This window comes from Anopheles darlingi, chromosome 2 (assembly GCF_943734745.1).
Source record: "Anopheles darlingi chromosome 2, idAnoDarlMG_H_01, whole genome shotgun sequence".
Taxonomy (NCBI): Eukaryota; Metazoa; Arthropoda; class Insecta; order Diptera; family Culicidae; genus Anopheles; species Anopheles darlingi.
In genome coordinates this window covers 46020065-46043452 of record NC_064874.1, presented here as the reverse complement: position 1 = coordinate 46043452, position 23388 = coordinate 46020065, and the positions used below count along the sequence as shown (strand labels likewise).

General features: G+C 47.7%; 2 protein-coding genes across 3 annotated transcripts in view; both read right to left on the bottom strand.

Annotated features, from left to right (window-relative positions):
• LOC125950738 (calmodulin) overlaps window positions 1–23388 on the bottom strand; it is a 228753-nt gene that overhangs the window by 85033 nt on the left and 120332 nt on the right. The gene's annotated exons all lie outside the window — the stretch shown is intronic.
• Window positions 4–22510, bottom strand: LOC125950682 (uncharacterized). Of its 2 annotated transcripts, none has more exons than XM_049678894.1 (3): window positions 21460–22510; window positions 6719–9264; window positions 4–2559 (listed from the first exon to the last, which is right to left on the bottom strand). In XM_049678894.1, the coding sequence occupies exons 2-3, from the start codon at window positions 8978–8980 to the stop codon at window positions 2434–2436; spliced, it is 2388 nt and encodes a 795-aa protein (XP_049534851.1). In that variant the 5' UTR covers window positions 8981–9264; window positions 21460–22510; the 3' UTR covers window positions 4–2433. The 2 variants fall into 2 exon arrangements, 1 of the variants encoding a protein (XP_049534851.1); XR_007468740.1 differs by lacking the exon at window positions 4–2559 and adding an exon at window positions 5915–6176 and having other exon boundaries at window positions 6282–9264; window positions 21460–22509.

Here is a 23388-nt window from a genome sequence, read left to right as displayed (position 1 = left end):
CACACACACACACACACACACACACACACCGTTGTGCGTTGCAAGAGTGAAATCAATCAGGGAAGGGTTCCAGGAGCGCAGCTCCGAAGAGTGGCAGAAGAAAGAAAGAAAACTGGTTGATATATTTCATAAATGTAAATTGATTATTACGATCACACACGATCGACAGGTTCGACCAAGGGGCACGACGCATGCACCGCACGCACCGCACGCACCACCAGCAGCAGCAGGCCCTTCTCCCGTGTTGTGCTGGTTGCAGCCCAACACACACGTGTGGTTGCGCCGCGTCCCGGTTGTCGTGGTGGCCGATGCAATGGCAACCGAGGACGCACACACATAATCTTTCCAGCGCAGACCAGCCAGGGAGGCTGGCTGGCTGGCTGGCTGACAGACAGGCCATGGCGCTGCTGAAAGCCATGAAGGGAAACGAAGGAACTCTTGCTGCGGGAGTCTCGAAGTGGCGAAAGCCGGGGCTGGGGCCGGATCGGGCCGGGTGTTCGACCGTTTCTTTACGCTCTCCCTCAGCTAATCACTAAATCTGTTTCAATTTGTCCACCATTACGTCACGCGGCTGCTGGTGGTGATGGTGCTGGTGCAGTCACTGCGTTCCTTGACGATTTCATTGTTTTTCTTTTCGCGACACTTCAACGATCCACACCAAGGACACTTAACACGCGAGATCGAATCGCAGCAGCACGAAACGAATCCGATTTTTCGGGAATTCCAAAGATCCTTTGGACACGTTTCCAGCACAATGCAGAGACTCGCAATGGCACTTTACGTGTTGTTTACCACTTTTCGAAGCTCGAATGGTAATCGAAGCCGCGGCCCGTTCCCGCAAACCAACGCACGTCACGTCACCGCAAATCGACACACGTCAAACCGTCGCGACAGCTCGGGTTACTATGCGTGGTGGTTTCGCTGTTGGCGCAGCATCCAGCGGCGCGATGGACGCCAAACCGCATTCCCACTCTTGCTCCGACGACCGGTGTTTGGGGCGACTCGATCGGTCTCTCCCGAAATGCAGCCCCTGGCTTGGCGCTCTTTGCGCACGCCGACAGGGAGCGTTCTCTTTGCTCTGCCAAAGACACGGGTTTCTCCCTAGAATCGACTCACTCATCTCGCTCTTCTCTTTCTTGATCTCGCTCTTCGTGTTGGGGAACAATTTGTGTGTTCAGTTGTTGATTTTAAGAACAGATAGTCGATAAAAAAGAAGTCTCTTAAGATTAATTTAACTAAAAGGAATGATACCGTTCCGTGAATAACAACTCCAGTGTATAGCGTTAGATTAACTAAAGATTAGATAAACGACAGAACGGCTTCGAGTGCGAAGCAATGTGCTCACGATACGAGGTCACCGCCATTAATTCAAGAGCGCGAACAACAGCGAATTCCACCGAGAGTGCGGTTATCGAATCGATCAATCTCATTAGCACTCGAGAGGAAGATTAATAGTGCAGTACGATTACACGGCCGCCAGTCCGGTCAATCCGGGGCTTACCAGCCTCCAGCCAAATGATCCCGCAGGACCAGGGCTGGTGAAGAAAGTGACACCGAGCCAAATTTCGAGCCAAATTAGAGAGCAGAAGTCTCGCGGGTCTCGAGGCCCGCAGCCGAGGGCTGTTGGTATGTGAAATTATGAGCTGATCACGGCACTGCTCCCTGCCGCGTGCTGGTGGTTAGATTTCATAAATCACTTGACCCCGTGTGTAACCCTCCAAAAACCCGTATCGATTCGATCGATGTTTGCTTTACGCGCTGCCCAAAATCTCGTCAACTTTGTCTTAATCGAGCGCTTGATTAGCGTTACACGGTTCTGTTGACTGAAACCGCCACTCTCCCCTATTTTCCCACTCAGTGCGGCTCCGGATTTGCGGATGAGATCGATTTATCATTTTAACTGGACCGGAGTATCATACGAAGCGCACTCGCCTCTCGCCGGGAGCGAACTTGTTTCGCGACTGTTTTGCTTTACCACCAAACGGGATCACGTTTCGTTCGCTGACTCTAACAGGATCCCGGTTCCTTTTTTTTTTTTTTTGTTTGGCGTGCCCAGGTCACAAACGGACTCCATTGTTTTTCATTTCCCGCCAAACAAGCAAATAAACGTCACTGGCGCGCTATGTATGATAAATGTTTCTCTCGTTCCCGACTGGCAGCCAGCAACCCCCGGGGCCACGGGCGGGCCAGGAACGCTTCGTTACGATCTCGCGTACGCGTTTCGTGCTCGCTCGCATTCTGGTAAGCCAGCATCGGCACGACGCCCCTGCTCACACCCACCACGGTGGGGTTATATGTTTGACGAAACGCGCGATTTAGCATAAAGCGATGCTTTGTTTTTGGGGACCGGTCTGGCATGTCAAGGTTACGATTCTTGATTACCACCCTCCCAACCGCGCTCGTGTGAAGACTGTTGTGTGAAGCGTTCATTATTCATGTGTACTTACACCGGCCGAGAGCACTGAAAGCAGCTTGATGAGTCAGCAACAGCAGCCGCAGCTGCTGCTGCTGCTGCGCGTGAACAAAAGACTTCAACGCACGATGCGGAGACGAACTCACCTGTAAAAAGAGCGGGAGAAGAGAGCGAGAAAGGTAAATCATTATTTTCATCCGTTCCGAATCGATTTCAATGCACGTCAACTCGAGGCGATCGGTTGCAATGATCAGTAAAAGGGTGAAATAATTGTTTTTTGTTGTTGTTGTAAAGTGATTTTTGTGAAAGAAAGTGTATTGTGCTATTGTGCAGGTGTTTCAGGGATGGCTTTCCTGGAAAGCGCGAGCTTCATAGACGGCGTGCGGCGAATATGTTCAGCTCCACGATCACATGATCACATTCCTCTGTGCGTGGTCGGATAGACACCTTCGAGCCCTCGAAAGGAACCTCAAGCATGTCAGCCGGAAGCAGTGCAAAGACCCCACCCCGATCTCGCTTCAGACAAACAAATATGCGTTTAGGATCGGTTTAGAATAGGGTTTAGAATCTTTGTTCGTTGTTCCTGTCGGGCCTTATCGCGGATCGTGCTGCAGTTTTTCACGGTTTGTAAGGCCGAGAGGGTTCCTTTTCCAACGAGAAGCACGGCGGGAGTTGCCGATTACTTTATTTTGTTTTTATCATCATAATCTTTATCGCGAAACTCACGAAACGTGCTAAAAAATGTGCCAAACCCCCAATTTTGCAGCGAATTTCCAAACCAATTCCCAAACGCTTTCCAAAAAGAGTGGTACAGTGGCACGCAACCCATTTTTCGTTGTAAATTTTGCCTTAGTACGGCAATATGCCCTTATTCTATGGGTCATCACTGTAGATCGCTCCAAAAACTATACCCCTCGAAGTATGCAACGGGCTTGCAAAAGCTTTCCATTTTCCGTTACGTTTAAGTCTTGAGCTTTCCTTGGCCTTTTCCTTGAAAGGGGGGCTGAAAAGACTCAGTTTTGATGATTTTTGTAAAGAAACTATTCAATTTATTTTTATCACCTAAATTTCATATAAAACGACAACTTTTCACGAATATTTTCGTAGTATTTTGTGGAAGATTTGTTGAAAACTACCTTCATACCATTCAATTTAGCAAGGCAAGGACAGAATACTTTTTGCGATGCCCACCATAACTTTCTGCCCGAACATTGGAAACATACAAATTAATGTCTATTGTTAGAGTATGAGTTCATCCAGCTAGCCTAGTTGAGTTTTTGTGGAATTTTCAATTTTTCGATTTTTGGAAGCTGTTTGAAATAGGAAAAATGATGCTTTCTTTGATTTTCCCCCTAAAAACGCGATTGAGATAATTAAAAAACAAAATACCTACAACTTTAATGAAAATTCGATGAGACTACCTAGTAAATCGCTTACATTCAAAATTTCAAATCGATAGGTACAATAGTTGTTATGCTACGATCGGCGACAATGCTCTTGAAAGGATAAGAATTCATGGAAAAATATAAAAGGTAAATGCTTATAAAAACATTAAATACCTAAGGCGATTTCTTATCAAATGTTTATTTATTCTTCCTCTTTCTTCCAGAAATGTTTTCGAAATGGACCACTTTCAACTCCCTTATCCAAAACGACAAGCACGAACCGCATCCCAATATAAGATGATACCTAGGTCGCTGACGTCAAATGTTTTATGTTATGTTCCGCCAAACGAATGTAGGATTTCCTCCGGTGCAATCGATCGACATTCCTACTTCGGCGAATCGTTTTGCGTCATTCCACGATTCCTTTCCTCGTCCATTCGTTCTTTCACCCGCCAGAGCCAGAGAATTGGGCGGATTATTTGTTCCGTGGGAGACCTTGCCCCTTCAAATTGTCGTCACGCTTAATTATGTTTCGCCCGTCTGGTCCGGTTTAGCTGATTAGCGACCCCATTTCCCGGGCACCGAGGTTTACCCAAAAATTAAATCATATGTCTGTGAACGGGTTCCTTATCGAACAGGGTGAAGCGCACGAGCGATGAGTGATAACGTCAAAAATGGGTGATTTGAATTGGTGGTTTGCAGTTATCAGATAAACGAAATGCGCTGAACGCGCGGAACCAGTATTGCCAGTCTACCTCAGCCTTACACAACAGCAAAGGTGTTACTAGCTAGATAGTAGAGCGCACTGTCAGAGTGTATCATGTTTCCGCGCGCACAACCACGGACCAATGGTCACGGATGTTGTTGTTATTGTTGCGATAGCTATCCGCTTTATACCGGAATCAAAGTACTCAACGTAGACGAAGATGCGTCGAAAGCTTTCAAGTAATACCGCCCGAGGGCCCGGATTAAAGGTTCAACAATCTTCGCAAGAAAAGAATCTTCATTCTTCGCTTCCTTTTCGCTGTGCGGTTGACATTGTTGTTAATCATTGTGTGGCCCCAAAACCGCGCCATCAAATTGATGCCGATGCTGTTGCCCCCATGAGGTATTCTTAGATGAAGTCAGCAGCTAGCGCCCAGCACCCGCTTACTTGTTGTGCGGATAGGTTATTAAGCTATTACGACACGATATACTACGGTTCATAAGCTACCATCTCCCACACCCGACGCGAAGGCCTCTCTAGAGTGGGTCCCCCCCACCCGCCCCAATCAAACGCCACTTGATGAGCGAAACCTTCTGCAGCGTGTCCAAGCCATTGACGTCATTGGAGTCGAAGTCGAGGAGCACGACGGTAGCTAGTTATGGTTAGTGGGTTTGGGTACGTTGGCTGCTCTTGCTTCAGTGGGCCCTGCAACAACAGGCCGCCCTGTCGTGGTGAGGTCAGGGCTGCGATGAGGTCTGTTGCCATTGCGCTGTCACCGCTAGACGGTGTACGACCGGCCCCCTTTGTCTGGCCGGGTCGGGCTCTCGCTTTCCGAGCCGGACGGCGAGACCTGTCTGGCGTCCCAGCGAGCAAGTGAGGGCTTGTCAGTCACTTGAAATGTGGCTGTTGTAGGTTTTGGATCATTTATTATTTATCCAACCGGGGGACAAGCGCGCCAGGGACTTCCGCAACACGCGATCTGCCCGGTCTGCTCGGTTGCCAGGCACAACAGGTCCAGATCCAGGTTGCTGGTGGTCAGTACGCTGTGGTCGGTCGCTGTTGGTACGGAGCTGTTGTGACGGAGCAGATTTTCTTTCGTTAGAACGGTAAACAGGCGGGCATGACTGGACTAATCTGCTTGGACCACAACATTGTTCAACATTGTAATCGCGATCGCGTTAAAAACCCGAGCATCAGGATTGGTTTAGTCATCGCTGTAGTCCAGATTGAGGTATAAATCGTCGCTCGCGAGCTTATCTTACGCGCTGGGCCGCTACAGGTACTCGACAAAAAACCACACACCTTTCAAGACCATTGACCACTCATGCAGGAGCGCATTCGAGAACAGTTGCATCAATACAATGGAATGTTAATTGCTTTTACGAAAGGTAGTTTTAATAGTAGTCAACATTTACTATTCGAAATATCGGCCAAGTCATTCGATCCCGTGTCCTAATCTATCTGGATTACTGGGATTACGCGATGAAAGAGTGATTGACTTCCGTATGAGCTCTTAACAGCTGTTAATTCCGTCAACACATCGTAGTAGCCGTACCGGTGGCGGCTTTTTTCTCCTCGATGCCCGAGTTCATCGCCTACTTAACCACGCGAGGGGGGCCAAAAAGTCGCGTGGTTTGTTGACCACGGAATAGGTTTAGGGAAATTCGGACCTCTGCTGCCCCCCAAGAGAAAACAAAAAACGGAGCGATTAATTGGCACAAATATCCCCGGGCCCGAACGCCCAAGACCGAGGCTGGGCATCAATCTTCTCACTCACTTCAGCAGCGGCAGCGGCCCGTATGGCCCCTGATATGAACCGCTAGGCCCCGCCTGTTTGCTCTCAGCTATGACGTCAATCGAATCGGGCACGGACGACGATTTACTGATTAGGTAGCTGGCGCGCGCACGCGAACCCAAGACCAACGTTGATGATGATGATGATGTTGTTGCTCGCACAATAATGCAACCCTCGGCCCAGGGCTGTCCCAGAGACCCCGGGGACATTCAGTTTGGTTTCGCTTTCGTTGCTTTTATTATACGGGATTATGTGTACGGTATGGTGGTAGGTAAAGATAACTATGTAGGTATGTACGTATATACGAATGGCCATTGGCGAGGTCTAGAGATCTAGAGCGACGTCTCCGACGAGGACGCTTACTAGAGTGGCCGTTTGCTAGAGTGGTGCTTCTGGCATTGGGGCGCGCTGAGACTAACCTTTTGCTGTTTGCTGCAAATCCGGACATCCGTCTCCTGTGACTGTGGTCCAGTACCACCAGCCGCGGGCGCCACCGACGAACCCTTGTTCGTTGACGACGATGAGGATGATGCCGGAGCCGCCGATGGGCTAAGGTTGGCGAGTTTCGCCCGGACGACGGAGTAACCTTCGTCCTCATCACAGCTAACGGTGGAACAGGTCGAACAGTCCGACACCTTGCGCTCGGGCGTCCGCAATCCGCACTGATACTCGCAACCATCCAGTGCACTGATCGATGAGCCGCAGTAGTTCAGATTGCTGCAGGACGAAGCCGCACTGATGTCCGACTCACAGTCGGCCGATCCACGGCGTAACCGATGTCGCCGGAAGTACTCGATCTCCTCCAGCGTAATGCCGCACATCGTATCATCGGAGTAATCCGACACAACGACCGACGGTGTCCGGACGTACCGGACGCCCTCACCTGTGTCGCTGATGTAGCTTTGAGCGGATTCACGGCGTGAGGCAGACGTACTGGGTGGACAGCCGAGTTGTTGATGCTGTTGCTGCTGGTGTTGATGATGCTGTTGATCCACGGAATCCACCGGTAGTTCGATGAGTTGCGCCTCGAGTATCATTTTGCTTCGGACGACGGTTGGTAGCTGGTCCGTGGTGCCGCTCAGTGAAGCCAGACTGTCGGTGGTCGTGGTCGGTAGCATCGATGGTTCTGGCACTGGGAGTAGTGCCGAACGGAGTGGAATATCCGATACACCGAGCGTCAGACGGCGCGCCTTCCCCACGTTGGCCATCATGTGTTGCTGTTCCTGTTGGCTGAGATCCTCATCGAGACCGAGGGCTGAGTCGGAGCTCGCCGAACGGGTCACCTTCTCCCGGTGCTTCATGTTGTCTTCCTGCTCCTCTTCCTGGTTGTGGTGGTGCTGCTGCTGCTGCTGATGTATCACTCCGACGGTACACTCTACCAACGGACGTTCGGCCTCTTCGTCACTGGAACCGTACGGACTCTGCTGTATACTACGCCAACCCTCATCCGAGGCCGGACTTTCCGGGTTGTCCTCACGGGTTTCAACGACGCTGCCGCTCGAATGTTCCACTGTTGGTGTCGGAGTGAGGTCGATGATAGACGGTGCCGCGTAAGACGACGGTTCCGACGATACTGACGCAGGTGCCTCCGGTGCTGTCGTGCGTATGTCACCGTCGCCACCGAGTAACCGTCCGCTTAGTACCGTCGCCGTTGTCGTCGTCGTCCCCGTTGTCATCGTTGTTGTCGACGTCGGTGGCAGCGACGAAGTCGAAGACGACAGTACGCTCTTATCTAATCGACTTTTATCGCCCTCCCTCACAATACTGCTCATAAATCTTTGCATTTCAGCCTCCTTCTCGCGGATGATATTTGCGTACAGCTCGATCAGTCGCTCGACGCAAGGAAATCGAATCACTTCCGCCTGCCGACCGGGCCATCCTCCAGCCTCCGCTACACACTGTTCGGATCGCCACCGACCGATCCGTTGGTGGTGGTCGGTGTCCGGGTCTAGAACTTCCGCCGGTGGACTCTGGTGGTGGTGGTGGTGGTGGTGGTGCTGGTGGTCAAACATTCCGCTTCCTCCATCCAAACAAAGCCTACTGTAGACAACGGTTTTTCGTTGACGTTTGGTAAATCTGTGTAAGCTCGGAGGTACCACCACAAGTGGGTGTCCCGGGTCCGTCTTGAGGTTACGGGAGCTACGGGAGCATTCGTTGGTGGTAACAGCAACAGCAGCACTTCCCGCACTGCCACCATCTTTCACTGTTGTGGCCATCTTATCGGAACATTCGTAACATACGTCGTCTTCCGCGAGCACTGCCCCCGCTCGGATACACTGAACAGCGGTCGGTGCACCACCAGCGAGGGGACTAGAAAGGCGGGTTCCGTCGTCGTCGTCGTCGTCGTCGTCCTCGCCGTCGGTGGTGATAAGACGACGACGAATGTCGTTACCACTATCGCGCCCACTGTTGACTGTTACTTTGACGTCAGCATGGGTGGTGGTGGTGGTGGTGGGGGGTTGGGTGCATTCGAACTTTCCTATCAAACCGCACACCAGACCACCCCCTTGCACGTCGCCGTTTCTGTCGCCGTCGGCAGTTCGTGTCGAGAGGCGCGAGGTGGTCGATGGTTGTGCTGCGCCACTGATCGGTGCAATTGATGAGTTGTCCCCCACCACGGTTGATGATGATGCTGTTGATGATGATGATGATGATGATGGTCGTGGCCACCTGTTGGCCATTGCCCAACGGGAGAACCGTTCGGCAGGCTTATCACCACGCAGGCGATCGGTTGATACTCGGCCGACGACTCATCCCCTTCTAGACTCGTCTAGCGTCTTTATTGGGTAATCAGTTCTACATCCAAGTTTTAGTCACTTCCTCGGAAGTAAGGGGATGGTCGGTGGTTACGGTCATTAGATCATTAGCACACGATGGATTCGGTTTTTTTTTGTCGCAGTGTCGGAAATTCTGAGGGTTCGCTTCATTCGGTTGACGGAGAGCGAGCGAGAGGCTGATAGGAGATCTGGAAGTAGAGCGTGAAACAGTACAGAGTTAATAATATAGAACGGATTATGTGCACTACATTTCAACTAAGGATTATTTTATTTCTCATCTGACCGCATTAGGTCAGCGATAAGTCGGGCTGGCTTTGTCGGGAGCTGATCAAATGTATGCTTTATTAGGCTGTTAGATTCAATTATTCTCTTCAATTATTGAGAAATGGTCTAAAAGGGGGAAAATTGGGGACTGGTTGGGGGAATTAAATTGTTTCGATCGAAGTTACCTTCGCTATCACGTTACTACAGTCTATTTCACAATGATAGCTTCACTCAGATAGTGTTTTTCTATCTTGCGCTCGAAGAAAGCATCGCAAACATAATTTTTATCTTATTCAAATTTTCAAGATATAGATTTATGTAATGTAAAATACAATAAAAATAGTGGGCTAAGAACTAAATGTGCTGAAATGTTAGTCCACTCCAATCCAATAGAAGAAAAAGTGTGCGATCATTATCCTTGATGCTTCAGTTGTTTTAATTCGCTACCGGGTAAAATTCCGTACCAATTACATGAAATTGGTACCGTTCCGTACCAATTTTAATGAAAATTAACTTAAATTTTAATTATTGTTGCGCTATAACACCAGCAATAGAAGAAATATAAGTAACACATTATGCAGCTCTTTATGTGCAATTTCAGCTACACATTATTTCTCGTACTGATTAAAAATGGTTCGTACAATGCTATGTTCGTAACATATGAGTAAATCATACACTTATTTTGATTTAAAAGACTTAAGGCGAGGTTTAGGTTGACCCCAGAGACAAATATAGCAAGTGAGAGCTCTGCTCTGGAAGAGGAAGGTACCGCGACAATTTAGATTCATATACCCAGCTGTTGATTTAGTATTCGGGAATATCATTTTACATGAAATGCTCTATATTGCAACATTTTTAAAAACTAATCTTATAATTTGAGCATTTTTCAAGCAATTTTCAATTAGAGAATTACGATTCTTTCCCCTTTCGGATAAAGTAATCGTCGTTCATAATACTTTTGCACAGCTCACATATTGTTTTCTAAAAATTATATGAAAGTGACAAAACAAGTGACAATGCGGATGATGAAAAAAGATGTTTTTGGGTTTTTTTGCATCTGTAAAAACTCTGTATCATCATCCTTGTGCTTTAACATCTACAACATCAATTTGTACAAATGGTATGATATGGCAAAAGAGTTTGCTGTCTAGGTCACCATGGTCAGCATCACTATTATCAATTGTGTGGGTTGTGCAAGAACCTTTTGACGACGAAAAACAGTTTTATTTAAAGAAATAATTCATTTCCTTGAAACAATTACAAAAAAAATCACCATTTTTGGATTTTAATGCTTGCTATGCGACGTACTCGGTAGTGAATGACCGTATGAAGGGGTGCCAATGATATTGTGTTCCTTGTTTTTATTGTTTTTTAATGCATATTGTTTTGATTTTGAAATAAAAACACGTTGCCAAGACCCTTAAATTAGTTCTTGTGCACTATTTTTGTCGTAAAACTGATAAAATAAACATACGGCTCGTCCGTCATTATATATGTTAAAAAAAACTGATAAAAACGGCGGAACAATCACTTAACTATGCAATGCACATGAACTGGGTAGCCAGGTACCCGGGTGCCCAACGAAGGGGTAAACGCCGGGTGCCCAACCGAGGGTTAATGTGATTTTGTTGTTGGGAATATCAAATCGAAAATTGCCTCAAAAAGAATTGAATCGAAGTCATTTGAAAATTGCGAAAAAGTAGCAGTTCAATGGCAATCCATACATTTTAACAAGCCTTTACCGATCCTCTTTCTAGTAACAAATCGAAAACCGCCAATAATTAACACAATTTAGAAACACACAATATGTTTCTGCTACGATCGCAACGAATGCAGTTACATTGGATCTAACAGCGCAATAGCAGCGTATCTACTTCAAACGCCATCTCTGAATTGAACGTAATTTTCAGAGCTGCACTTTTCTTAATCATTAATACAAACAAATGTATTATCGCTCCTTTCATGTCTCTCCCCCCTTGCCTCACCATCACCACACCACACCATTTATTTTGTACGTTTTAAATTGCGCCATAAACGACGAGCTGCAAAGTTTCCAGAAAGGTCTTGAAATGTTTTGACAATTGCATCCGATAATGCAGCTGCAGCATCGATGCTGGAGGCTGGCTGGGGCGCCGGTCGACCTTTTTCCCCATCGGGACTGTATCACCTCTCCCCGTGGAACGGTTTCCACGATCCGATCCGGTCTCATTTCCCATCCTATTCGCTGCTGACGACGCTGAACCCAATCTAACGGAACAACCTTTCCAACTGGAGAATCGAATAGACCTCCAGTCTCCCAAACACCCATCCAGGCGCCATAGTTCCAAGGTGCGAGAGCGAGAAAGGGATTAATCGGAACCGGGCAAAGGCCCAGCAAAAACGGCCAAGCGGAACCGCGGTGAATAACCCCTTAGTCGTCGCCCCGCCCGGGGTGGAGTGAGTTCAGCACTCAAACGTGGAATGTTTCAGGGGGTGTGGGATGGGGTAACAGAGGAGTTCCATCCCCTGCCTCTCCTCTTTTGAGTTTCCATACCGATGGATGGTGGTTAGTGCGTAGAGACACGCATCCGCCGCGGCCAAAAGCCTCAAACAAGAAGCTTTAACATGCTTAGACCTCACCGAACGGTTCGCTGGTGGTGCTGGCGCTGGTGGAAGAATAACAAAAGGTGCGGGAAGCAAAAGCCGTGAAAACACAGTTCCCGCATACGGTGGTGGTCACCTCGAGCGAACGTCGAGGTTTGCGTGCGAGCGAACGAGAGCCGCCAGGCACGCGGTCAAGACATCGGAACGAGATGGCATAGCTGGCAACCGGAGATTTGCTGCAAAATACTTCGATCATGTTCCTCAATATGTAGGTCAATGTTTCGCACAGATGAAGGAGCCTTCGTACCCGGAGTGGGTCTAAGGCCAGGTGGTAGTGGAGTAACATACGAGATGCAGCCGGCCACGAAGGATTAGTATTAGTTTCGGTGTTCGATCGGTCGAGCAGTACGATTTGATGAAATTACCGGGCGAAAGGGGAAAGGAAATGAGTGGAGAGTGGAGCACCAGCTGAGCTGGACAGTTCAGGGGTCTCAATCTGTCAGACATTAGCAGCGTAAACCGATTACCAAGTGACACGCACGCTCGCTGCTGCTTAGTGCTGCAACACTCCTTTAACCAACAATCAATCTTATGTAACGAGAACAGGGGACATGAAACTGTCTTGTTGGCTGCTGCTGCTGCTGCTGCTCTGCAATCTCGTCGCATTCAAAGATCCAATCGACCAATTCCATCCTCATCATCATCATGGACGAACAATCAACATCCACCGATCACTGCGGGGCATGCGATCTGCAACAAAGATGCTGTACACCGAGGACCAAAACACACACACACACACACTCCACACAGCAATCCAATAAGATCCCATTGTTTGTTTGATTAACGGGCCACTAACCAACCGGTGACGTCGCAACGGAGGCCACCCGGGCCAATCCGAGCCGACGATTGCGTCCAAAAGCAACCACCAACCAACACTCGAGGAGGCAAACCGCGTACTGGAGAGGTCGAGGTGGCCCCGTTTTCGCACCCGTCACAATATTTACGATCAATCGATCGTAATGGTCAGTCGGTGGTCGAGGTTGCCACCACCCAACGCAACGCAACGCAACCCAACCGACCGATCGACACATCACGCGCTCCCTGCTGGCTAATGAAATTGAAAATAAACGATCCTCTGCGTGTGCGATCGAGCCGGTCCGGCCAGCACCTGGGGCCCCCAGGGATGGTTGTAAGGCGGGGAGGGGGGCATAAACATTCACCTGCCGTTTGGCCAAAACGGAAAGCATATTGGCATTTAAATTCAATTTTATTGGCCAAAAACCTCCCATCCCATTCAACGGCACTAGCCTGCCCGGCTGCCTGCCTGCCTCTCTTCACACCCTGGAGCACATCCTGGCGCCCTCCCTACGGTGGTAAGGCGCACGCCCCACACAAATCACGGAACCGAAACTGCGTAGCACACGCTCCATCGAATGTCCATTCTGTTGCAAGCAGTTTTTGGGAACTTTTTGCTCTCTCTCTTTAGGTTTTGTCTAGTGTTTCACATCTTTTGTTGTGTGTTCGTTTATTTTCCTCCATTTTTAACGGAACCATTTGCTGTTAATCTGCAACGAATACAATCTCGCGCTTTACTCGCGCGAAATGCGATTTAAGGTGATCGCTAACAGAGTGGCAGTTCCACATCGTTTTGCACAATGAGCGTCCGCGAAAGCTGTTAACGAGCAGTAACAAGTCGGTGAAGGTGGCCGTTTTTGTCGTGATCGTGCGTGCGTGCGTGCGTGCGTAATCTTCTGTTATGCGCACTCCGCGTCTTCGAAAATGGTTGTTAAAAAGCGACATCGACGGCTTATCTCGTCGAACAAATGTCTCACGGCAATGGTGAGGTTTGCTGTTGACATTAGACAGCAGTGACAGCAGATCCCTTCCCTTTTGCATATGAAATGCGAATGCTGCAGCCAACACTAACATGCCAACAAAAAACCCTTTGTTCACCTAGCAACATCACAACATGCGATTGCAGCATAACATGCTGCTCGGCTCAGTGAAGATTGAACCTCACGAAGAAGCTACGAAGACGAAGAGCGGTCGAAGGTCAATCGAGATCGAAGAATCGTACCGCGGTACGATGAGCCCACCACCACCACCATCAGCACCAGCCGGCGACGACGGCGAGACCAAAGGGTGCCGCAAACATCTGCCGACCATTGCATGTGCGGTGTGCAAATATCCTCCGAAAGCACTTCCTTCCTTCCTTCGTACATCGCCAGCCACACCAGCAACAGCAGCAGCAGCATGCAAATGGGTCAATGTCGATTGGTTCACCATCGCTTGGATAACGAGGCGGTACGAGGAATGCCCGGACGCGCCAGGCTTACAACAATTCATTGAATCAGCGAGCAACATGCGTTTTCATGGGCCCGATCTCGAGCAGCATCCAGGCCGGCTCCATGCCTGTCGCTGCACCGCGTTGTACCCGCGATAACCTGCGCGCTCGGCCGGTGTGACAGTAAGCTGTCCTGCCATATCGCAAATCGTACCCCGGGCCCGACGCAATCGCTTTTCGGTTCCATTTTCGGTGACCGACGGACGATTCCAGATTCCGGTAGCCCCTCCCCGTCTTGTAGCCGGTAGTTAAGCGAAAGCTGCAGATGCAGATCGCGGTGGCCATTCTGTCGTGACAAGCGCACGGTGTGTGAACGAGCGAATGATAAAGATGTCGGACCGGGCAGAGTCCACGAGGACAGTGAGGAGGCTTCTTAAGCTTGTGCCGCTCCGGACGATTACCTTCACGATGGCGACCGCGTTGTGCTTTTTTGTTTTTTCTCGATTTCGAGCGACTAAATTCACTTGATCCAGCCTGTGTCCTGTGGACCCTCGATGCACTGGGCACCCTCACACTCCAGGGGATGATCAAGTGGAGCAAGTGTCGACGGCAGTCGACGATTCGTTTTGTAGCCGGTCGCCGGTCGCGCCGGTCGCACCGGTAATTTATCTATTGTGCGCGATCTTTACGCCTAATTGGAATTTATTCGTTAAACCGTCCGGCCGGCTGGCGGTGTCGTCAGAGACGAGTGAGATGCCGGTCCCGGTCAGACGTTGGTTGATACCAACCATCGCGTCAACCGGTTTGCTCTCGGTGGCGGCTGTTTTGGTGTCAGTTTCACTTGCTGCACCGAAGACCGGCACGGCGGTCTGGTATGCTGTAAGTCGCCGCCGCAAGTGATGATCAATTGGTCGTCAGCTCTCGGTGAGCGGGTGTTAAGACGGGTTGGGGGTTGTTGGACTTTATCCAGCTCGCTCGCTGCTCACTCACACGTCGATGCAGGCGAAGCGTTGAGTTTTGTACTGCACGGATTATTGTACCACTACTTTAACGGTTAACCAATAGAAGTTTATTACTTTTCACAAATGAGTGACTATGAGTTAAGTTAAGTATTCTAGACTGGTCGAAATCTATTTTAAAAATATAAATTATATTGCGTATTGTTCAAAGGAGAACAACAGACAGTCTGTTGATTTGGACTGATTTCAAAGATGGTATAAGAGAAATGAATGACTTAGAATCTTTGTTATGTTCCAGGGTTTTCACTAGTTTCCATTTTAACTTCCATCTGTCTTATTTCCTCCATATTCTCGTCTCATTCTTCCATTTCTTCAAATATTTTCAGTCAGCTCGACTGCAATTTTATGTACAAAGTTCATCTGCTTCATAGTTTTTCATATCTTAGAACGGACGAGTCGTATGTTTAATCAGACAAACAAAGCAAAAGTAATCCCTCCCAGACACAATGCACTTATGCCGACGAATTTTCCAGTTTTAGAAATACGTAAAAAAATGACTTCAGGAATGGCCTTCTGTACCTTTTTCGCAGCGGCTTGAATCTGCTCTATCGTGTCAAAACAGTGTCCTCGGAACGAAATTTTGGGCTTGTCTATTAGCCAGAAGCCAATTGTAACCAACTCAGGCGCATATAGTAGTTGTGGAACCATATGAATGGAGTTTTTGGCGAAAAAGTGACGGAAAACCATCGAAGCTTGAGATGGTGCATTATCGTAATCGAGCGCTGACGCGCTTGAGATGAAAAACATCCTTTAAAATGTAATTGGCGGATATGTTTGTTATGCCAATATCATCAGCAAAGTCTCTTGTTGTTAATCGAGGGTTTTCCAACACCAAATCTTTGATTTTTTGGGCGTGAGCTGCATCGATTGACGTTGGTGGTCGTCCAGGGCGTTCTGGCTGTTTAAAACGATCCCGACCCTCCTAGAAGTCTTTGCACCACCTGTAAATATTTTTGGTTTGACATGGCGAAAAACGAAGAATGCATTTTTAGCAGTTCACAAAATACTTCGTATCTCAAACACTAGTCAATATTTTGACGTGAAACTTGGCTTGGTTATCAATAACAGTGCTGACAACCTACAAAAAATACAAAATTAAAGATATCCATTTACTCGGGCAATTTGGATGCCATGTTACCTTACTTTTTGGACACAGTAGTATGACATGAGAGTTTATGGAAAACCATGGAAAATTGATTTTATATTTAAAAAAACATAGATCAAGGTACCGTTAAGTTGCCTCACAGCACACTAAATCAGATGAAATAAGTTAAAATATGTTACTAATTGGTTTAATACCGAAGCGATGAGATTGATTTGCCAAATTTCAAGAATCAGAAAACAAAACATTTAGATGACTCGTGGCTCAGAGATTTTTGCACAAATTCAGTTGAGGAGTGCAGCTAAAGCTTGGAACAGTTAATACTTGGCCGCACAAAATAGGTCATATCTCAGCCAAAAAATGACGTAAATAGTAAAGAAAGGTGTCATTTTGTAGGTTTTCTTATTGCCTTTAATAATAAATATTGATGCAAATTATTCATTAGTTTTTTGGATGACTTTTTGAACTTTTACTTTGACATCACCCAAAAATGTTTGCACAGTACTATTGGTTACATCATTTGCCCTCTTGTTGCACATCATCCTCATTTCAATTGGTTTTTATACATTTCTGATATACTTTTTAAGTTTCCTTGTGATAATCGTCCAATAGAAATCGATGGAACGAAAATCCAGTCATTTTTTTGGATTGATAGTTTTCTCTATGAAATCGATCTATTTGACTACACAACATTAACGCCATAACTTCAACAAGAACAACTACCAAAATCAAACCAAACTTACACAGGATCATTGGTGGACAAATGAAGAACAAAATCCTTTTCGGTAGACACACATTCTTTTCTTGTACAAATTTCGAATGAACGTTGCCCCGATGATGAAAACATTTGATTTGTCGCAACAATATCATATCCCATGTCAAATCATCATCTTACGGGCAAATTTATCTCCGTAAATAAACCAAACCCTTTCTAAACTATTCCCTGTATGATTGGCAAAGTAATTTTTTTGCATGGTATTTTTCGAAACGCATTAAGTAATCATAAAGCTGTGCTCTAGCGTCTTATTTGGCTTTTTTCTAGCTTTTATGACCTTAAAATTTCTTTTAAAAATATTTCCCGAGCTGTTATGTCGACTGTCGTGAGTTTTTCTTGGTGGAATCACGCTGAGAGATCCCAGGAGTGTTGATTCAATTTTGTTTGCAGCATCGTGCATTCGTTAAACTTTTTCAGCTGTTTTCTTTTGCTAGAATCAAGATAAAAGTCCCCAAGTAACGTTAACATATGGTATTTTGAGGTGAGTTTGGAAATTTCAAGACTTTCACGGTTTTTTCTCCAGCCAAATCGAATTTAAATAGTGATTGTGCGTGAATTTAAATAGTGATCTGATCACACACTCCAGTAGCTTTCATCAGCTTTTCAAATGACTAAATTTCCATCATTCCAATCTTTGCCACGCCAAGGAGTGGCTTAAGCCAAAATTCACTTCTTTGAAGTCTTCTTTTTATCGGAATTCCTTGAATTGAACAGCAATTTGAATATTCTTCTATTTGATCGAAAACTATTTGTAAACAAACTCCAGCATATTTCAGATTCCGCATCACAAACATACGCTTGCATACACCTGGCTGGCCGTTACTGGTCATAGATCATGTTTATCGCTGTAAGATCGCCATTTCGTTTCCCTTCTCGAGGTGTTACCTACTGAAAACAAGAAGAAAAAATAGGAATAACAACTGGAGACGCCACGGGTGGTCGTCGTGTTACCGTGTCGCGAATATTTCAACGACCCAAACCGCACGATTTACACCGCAATCAATCGGCTAGACAGTGCTGACGGTGGTGCTGCTGGTAGTGGTGGTGGTGGCCTCCACCAATTGTGATGCGAAACATGTAGCTGACGCTAATGCCCCAAATAAATGGCAACTGGCAACTGGCAACAATAATGGTCCGTGATTCCGTGGGGGGGGGGGGGGGGGGGGCTGGGAGGCAGGTGAAACGATCACTTCGGTGACATTCAATTAGCTCGCAAACCATATGCAAACACATTACGGCCATGTCGGTATCCGTAGCCGCCGAACGTCACTAGGGCGCCAATAGGAGCCCTATTGGTTGACGTGCGGCATTGTCACCATCCCGGAGCCATGGCACCAGCAACAACGGTGGCCAGAGAGCCAGCCAGCCAGCCACCCAACAACTCACCTGGTCACCTGCCTCCATTAACATATCAATTGGCGATGTATTTTGTGACACCTGCCGGTAAAGGGGGACCCTATCGACTATCTGCCCAGCACTTGCCGAGGTGAACTGACCTACCAACTACTGTTGCACCAACACACATACACAACCAGCGTACAGCCGGCACTATATACCCTTGCATCTAATGCGAAAAAGATCACGCTGGCTGCTGCTGCTGCAGACACGCTCCGATGGTCGACGCGATCGACGCGTAGTGCCGTACTAATGCGTCGACGCCATTTGTGTCGCGAACGTCAGACGTGACGGCCTAGGCTTCCCATACGGCTTCACGGTGTGTCTACGTGGCGTCACGTGTGAACTTGAGCCACCTTTACCTCCGCTGTGCCGATCGGTTGCATTAATGAGCAACAGCAGCAGCAGCAGCAACACCGAACGGCGACACCACAAACAACAGAATGCGATCGAATGCGCAAGAAAACGAAACGGAAAACTAATGCAAGAGACGGTGAGTCGAGACGACGACCAACGTCTTAAACGATTTTGCAAATTGTCCCACTCGTGAACGGGGAATGGAACGTGCACGCGCGCTCGATGTGACAAGGTAAATTGGATGCTAAATTACCACCACAAAGCGCAGATGCTGCGGAATCGGATTATTTGGTGGATGGTCCGCCGTGGTGACGGAGTTTCGATTTTTATCCTTAGCAAGCGTTGAGTTTAGATCGAACTGATGGAAACTCCAATTTTCTATTTCAATCTCTGCCCGGAGTGTGTTTGACTTTTATTGCGATTCTTCAACCGACTTCAATGACGCTTAAATGGCGCTGATTTTGGCGCTGCAAACGCTGCCTACGCCAGAGCGATCGGTAGACATTCCGCGGGGTTGGTGAAACATTTGACGTGCTGCAGCAGGTTGGCCTTTCGCTCTTGCACCGAGCAGCCGAGCATCGAGCTGGCGCGGAGGTTAGTTGGTTGGTTGGTGTTGACCTCAAGGATCAACTCCAGGCGTTACTCGCCGGCTCAAGCACTAAGCCCCACCACGCACACACACGCACACATCGATTGGTGCTGATCGATTCTCACATAAATTCGCAATTGGCCGTCGGCACGGTCGATGGCCACGCGCGACGATCGCGCCCCTGTCGCCAGCGTGCAGCGTGCTGGAAGTAATTAAAGCCGCTGAGGCTGAGCCACTCTATAGTCTACCTCGTACCTAGCGACACCACCGCTGCAACTAACCCCCGGTCCCCGGACTTTCGGTGGGGCCAACCGCAACCACCGGTCGCGAGCGAGATCGACGAGCTCTGAAATCGGATCCGAATGTGGGCCGCTGGAGATCGGGGCATTGGTGGCCGTGGGACGAGAAGAGCAGCGGGGGTGAGAGCGGGGTTCCAAAACCGGTGACATTGATCAGCAGCAGCAGCAGCAGGTAACGCGTTCGCGTGTGTTCGCGCCCATGGCTGTGGGACCCCGCGTAGTCGTGCGTATGTCCTTTTACGGGGGGGAGACCCGCTTACGATTCTCGAATATGATTAACGCACTCGCCGTAGCACCGCGCGCGCGCACACACCGACACACACACACACACCCTCTGATACAGGCCCTCGGTTGATCGTTGGCCACTCGTCGCGAATGTGAAGCAGAAAATGTTAAAAACCCCGGGACAATCCTTCAATTCCGTTCCCACCCCAAACACATTACACGAAGCACGGCAAAAGGTCAGTTGAAAAGGGGTTTTTGGGGGTGGAAGGGAGGAGAAAGAGGAGGACAAAAGGATTCGAAAAAGGGTGCGCAAAAGAGCATCTTTGATAAGGGGTTTAGTTTTTTATCTGTAATCTGCCCTTTTCCCTGATGATTACCCTCAGGATGATAGCGTGACAGCGCATGATCCTGATTTTGCACACTTTAAACCGGAATCAAAAATATTTGCGCCAAGCATAACGATCACTACACACGCATAAACGGATGTTGGTGCCCTATGGGAGCCACCCGGTTGTTAGAGCGGGGGATGAGGCGGGAATTTAGCAAATCATCCTCAAATCACCACTCAAAAGGATTATCGTTAACGATGGAACGATGGAACGATGGTTGATATCACGGTGACGACGCCTGGTGTCGACTTAATGTGGCTGCACCTCATTAGCCAGCACAATCAATTACTCACAGCTGGTTCTGAGCCACTTCCACTCTCAGCCACTGACTAATTAATCATTGTAGGGATCATTTTTGGCCAACTTTAATTACTGTTTCGCCTGGCAGAATATGGGCAATGGTCGAGCCTTTCGCAGTTTGGAATTACCTTTCGCAGACGGCAGTGGATGGTTTGGTTGCTTCAGTTTTCTAACCATTCATTTATGTAAGCTTCAGCTGCTTTGGGACATTCGAAAGCTGAAGCACAAGCAATGTGCAGCACCAAAGCACGAAGAGAATGATGAATTTCTTATCCTTTTCTGTGAATTTAACGTCACTCGTGTTTAGGCTTTGACGCTGCAAATAGTTTGAAACAAAATTCCTCCTCCAATCTGCACGAGCCGACACGATAGTGCAAAGGCGATCGTGAGGCACGGTACAGTACAGTTGACATATTTTATGGCTCGCGTGCCATTTTGAAATCTCCAGCCAAGACTGACTCATTGCGCAGTAGCACCCGAGAACGGTACATCGGTGTTCGGTACGCGAACAAAATGCCAATGCTGACGTATTCATCAGCGTTGTGTCTCATCATCATCATTCACATCAATGTTGATGTCTTCGTTAGCGGTAAAACTGAACAACGAGATGCTGTTCTTTTGGAGTATTCCCGAGACTTCTTCTCAGACGAAGCGAGAATGACATCTCATTCCGATAGTACATTAAGGTTGAGCTTCCCAACCACCGGTCCGGAGGTTTCCATGGTTGATTATTTCGAAATAATTACCGCATCATTATCAATCCCCTCATCGATCGATGCGTGTGGCTCGGTGTGTTACCTACCTCGTTCGGGGTATGTATGAACAGATGGTTTTCGTTTGGTTAGGCCGGTTCAAATAAATCCACACGCCACACGATCCACCCGATGCTGGATCGATTTCTTCACGCAACAACCACCAACCAACCACCTGCGTCAACCTGCAGCAGGCATGTACGGCGTTTTAATTGCACGCTCGTTTCTCGTTGCTCAAGAACACTGTGTCGCCATTCAGTGAAACACGACCGTTATTAACTCGTAAATACTGGCTCATCCTCTGCTTCTGGCTTGCAGAAAGTAACACAACATTGCCGATTCAGCAGCACAGCAGCAGATCACAGAACCATCACAACGCACTCACTCGCTCACACAGCATGATTTTGCATTCATATCACCGCACGTACTGCATTGAGATTCTAGCCTAGTATACACCATAAATACCACAGAAGATGATTGCCAGCTATGGCACACGAGTATGATATATTAGATATGCTTTTGCATAACCATCACCACAAACTAGCACAGCAATAATCGCTTTGAGATCGACTTTTTCTATACCACGTTAGCTAACGCGGTTTCAAACACATTTCCACACTCGAGAATATCGAGATATTAAAAACCAACACAATGCACTTCAACAATTCACTTATGAGTGGATGTTGCTTTGGAAAGTGGTAGATGCATGTAACACAGTTATTGTGACACTAGTTGCTCCACATAATATCACCACAAAAACACATAACATCAACAAAAACACAACCTCCTACTGCCACGTTCAGTTGAAATTTGCGCGTGAGTGTTCCAAAGAAACGACCCCGATCACCACCACCACTGGCAATAACAGACGATCAGCAGGACGACGTACAGTGTGTATGTGGCCGTAGGTGAAACAAACGCCCCTCCAAAATCGACTCCAGAGCTTTAAACCCCGTGTGCCCTGTTCAAGTACCGATACCAGTACGCTTTTCTTGGGAAAATCTCAATCTAAATGGAGGAATGGAGGCGCACCGCGTTTTTGGGGTGCAGTTTTGGGGGGCCCGCTTTCCACGAACCACGGTGAGTTTTCCCGAGCTACGGAGCAAAGACAACCTGCGGCTGTGCGCGCCCAAACCGACTCAACTCTCCCGGTCGTCGATGGAGTTTGAACGAGAGATGAAAACGAGTTGAAAACGAAGCGACGGAATCTGCAGAAACCTATCCACCTATGGAACGATTCGTTGAGCGACCGCCATACCAGCTATAACCTTAAATCCGCTGTTTGCTTATAGATTGGTTTATCGTGCAAATTAAACCGTAATCAACATGTCATACTGTTTTATGCAAGGGTTCGACAACTGTTTACGTAAATCAGTGCACATAATAAGTGATTTCATACAAAAACGAGCATTTTTCCTTGCATAGTCATGTCTAGTTGATTTGAAGAAGTCGGCTGCCGAATTCCGTAAAATGCTTGTAGAGGGCTATGGTGACAGAGCATAGGATATTTTTGCAAAGATTATTGACTTGAGTGACAAGATGCGTGAAAATCGACCCAGAAAAGTTGAGGACCATGAATTACAGATACTTTTGAATGAGGATGATGCTAAATCCCGAAAAATACTTGCCCAGCAGTTACTAAACCAACCGTTTCCAAACATATACGGGCTCTGGGAGTGGCTAAAAGATTAGAAAAGGGGTAATCCACGAATAGAACGATAGGCAGATGAAGCGACGTCACATCGAGTATTATTCTTATACATAATTGATGGACTTTCTGTTTAAAAAAATGTGTTTTTCCACAAAAACAAACAGCGGATTTAAGGTTTTACTTTTTCCGATTTCAGAAATTTCCGAAGTTCCGAAGACACTCGAAGAGAGTTCCCGCCGATTTACCGAAACCCGCTCAATAATCCGCCAATCTAGCAGTGAGTGATAATTGACTGGGTGAGTGTTCGAAAGAAATGAGCTCCAACCAA

Excerpts from the sequence above, each read along its gene's own strand:
- LOC125950682 (XM_049678894.1), bottom strand. The coding sequence starts at position 8,980 with ATGGCCAACAGGTGGCCACGACCATCATCATCATCATCATCATCAACA. Across the intron at positions 2,560-6,718 it reads TTTGCAGCAAACAGCAAAAG|GTGAGTTCGTCTCCGCATCG; the intron begins GTTAGTCTCAGC and ends CTCTTTTTACAG.